Source organism: Sinocyclocheilus anshuiensis, unplaced genomic scaffold, assembly GCF_001515605.1.
Source record: "Sinocyclocheilus anshuiensis isolate Anshui unplaced genomic scaffold, SAMN03320099.WGS_v1.1 scaffold212, whole genome shotgun sequence".
In the NCBI taxonomy this organism is placed as follows: Eukaryota; Metazoa; Chordata; class Actinopteri; order Cypriniformes; family Cyprinidae; genus Sinocyclocheilus; species Sinocyclocheilus anshuiensis.
In genome coordinates, this window is record NW_015558566.1 from 411,315 (window position 1) to 413,771 (window position 2,457).

Sequence of the window (2,457 nt, forward strand, 5' to 3'; positions counted from 1 at the left end):
ACGTCACTTGCAGCTGCGCGCGCATAGTGGTTGCAGAAAAACACTGGGAACAAGTGGAGGTAAATGGGTAAAATCCATGGAATAAAAGAAAAAAATATTTTTGTGCCTTTTGATGTCAAGATCGGAATGCAAATAATTTTTATAGAATACTGTCGTCATTTGAAGCTAAACGCAGACGTTTAAATGGACATACTATGGATGAAAACTGCTATGATTACTCTGCTTTTAAAGCATACATTTGATTTAAACAATAGGTCTACATAATATTCACATATGCTGTTCATAGGGGACGTGTTGTATTAGCCCTACAGTTGCAGCATGAAATATTATTTAAACCTTACTATTAGAAATATTATTTAAACCTTACTATTAGAAATATTATTTAAACCTTACTATTAGAAATATTATTTAAACCTTACTATTAGAAATATTATTTAAACCTTACTATTAGAAATATTATTTAAACCTTACTATTAACATTTTTACATAACATTTATTTACTTTATCTCACAATTCTGACTTTTTTTTTCTCGCAAATGCAAGTTTATATCTCCTAATTCGGATTTTATAACTCGACTTAACTCAAAAATAGTGAGTTTGTCAAATCTGAGGGAAAAAGCCAGAAGAGCCGAGGGGAAAAGAGAGAATGACGAGTTGTTTTTCCTTATTAGAATTGTGAGATATAATCTCGGAATTGTGAGAATAAAGTCATAATTTTGAAATATAAAATCAATTGGACCTTTTTTTATTCTTTTATTCCATGGCTCCATAGACTGCCGCTTGAAAACCCTCATTTTCTGCCTCCAGATAGGCTCCGCCCACAAAAAACTATAAAAATATAATTTATAATCTTTTTAAACCTAACTATTTTGTACCGTATCCGTGAAATTCTCTAGCTGTAAAGGCTATCTCTCCCGGGTTTTCTGCAACCTTGATGCGCGCGCATCCTGAATGTTTACAAACCGATAATTGGTCTATACATAAGAAATTAGTTTTTATAAATATAAACGGAGGCTAAATCAAAATCTTAGCTTATTCGATAATAAATGCGAGATATTATTCTGCAGGCGGTTCTAAACAATAATTGAGAAACTATCATTTTTAACAATACAGATTTACAAAAAGTGCACTGTTCTTGCTTTGACAGAGCTATCTAATTACACTACAGAATGCAGTGCTTGAATAAATGACAAATGTTACTCTGCAAAAGGTTCGGAATTTATAACCTATAAAAGTTGAACATTACAGATGTCCACCAAAAGCTGCACTTGCTTTGCTAACATTTATCCAGCAGCTCAGAATAGTGGCACGTGACTGCATAAACGCTAGTTATTACTCTACAGACGATTATAAATAGTAATTTACAACCTACAACATTTACGACTTCACATACACTAAAAAGTACACTCTACTCGCTATGACAGCTTTTATCCAATCAAACCCCAGGGATATTACCACGTGACCGTATTGGTATGTCACATGTCAGCTGTTCCTCAGCTGATCGGAAGTGCAATCGATAGCTGCTTGTTTGCTCAAACCTGTAACGGAAAGCCATGGCTGAGGCCATAGCAGACACGAGAAGGCTGTATACTAAACCACAAAACCTGAGCGATGCGTATGGGCCACCGAATAACTTTCTAGAGATTGAAGTTTCCAACCCCGAGACGGTTGGCGTCGGTCGGAACAGGTTCACGACATATGAGATCAGACTGAAGGTGAGCAGCCAATGCTGGCCTGACCAGACATCACACGCTCGGACACACTGATCTGTTCTTACTGAAGCTTAAATACACTCTTAATGCGATTCAAACGAGTGCTAATAGTATAGATCATAGTGTAGCCAAGCTCACGTTAGTTAATAATGCGTCCAGGTATAACTTTGTAAAACTTGATGGCTTGCAAAATATTTCCATTACAGTGTAACTGTTCAGCTTTGTTTTGATTTTGATTTAGCAAAGCATTAAGCACACCCTCATGTTTATCAAACCCATATAACTTTCTTTCTTCAGTGGAACACAAAAGGAGATGTGACTGAAGCTGTCATTGTGCCTAACAGTTCACCTTCATTGTATGGAAATCAGATTCATTGAAAGGTGTAACGTTAACTGAAGCTGGCAGTTGTTAACATTCTGCCTAACATCTCCGTTCTTTTGTGTTGTCTTTATACGAATGAATACAGGTTTGGAACAAAATGTGGGTGATGACCGATTATTCCATTTTTGGTGATCTATCCCTTTAATTTTTCCTTTTGTCATTGACCTAAATATTAAAGGGGTCATATGATGATGCTAAAAAGAACATTTATTTTGTATATTTGGTGTAATGAAATGTGTTTATGCGGTTTAAGGTTGACGAGACAAAAACATTAAAACTCATTATAAACATTTTTTGCATCCAGTGGGGACATAATTACGGATTATAATGACTTATACTGTCTTTTTACGCGTTGCATCGCGC

The 2,457-nt window shown here is 35.4% G+C and overlaps 1 protein-coding gene across 3 annotated transcripts in view; it reads left to right on the forward strand.

The window, feature by feature from the left end:
* Positions 1 to 1,456: 1,456 nt before the first annotated feature.
* LOC107679498 (sorting nexin-3-like) overlaps positions 1,457 to 2,457 on the forward strand; it is a 34,882-nt gene continuing 33,881 nt past the window's right edge. For 2 of the 3 annotated variants that reach the window (XM_016475062.1, XM_016475061.1), the window contains exon 1: positions 1,457 to 1,715. In XM_016475062.1, the coding sequence (XP_016330548.1) occupies positions 1,554 to 1,715 (162 nt within the window). In that variant the 5' untranslated portion in view covers positions 1,457 to 1,553. The remainder of the gene's footprint in view (positions 1,716 to 2,457) is intronic. The other variant, XM_016475060.1, reaches the window with a different exon arrangement.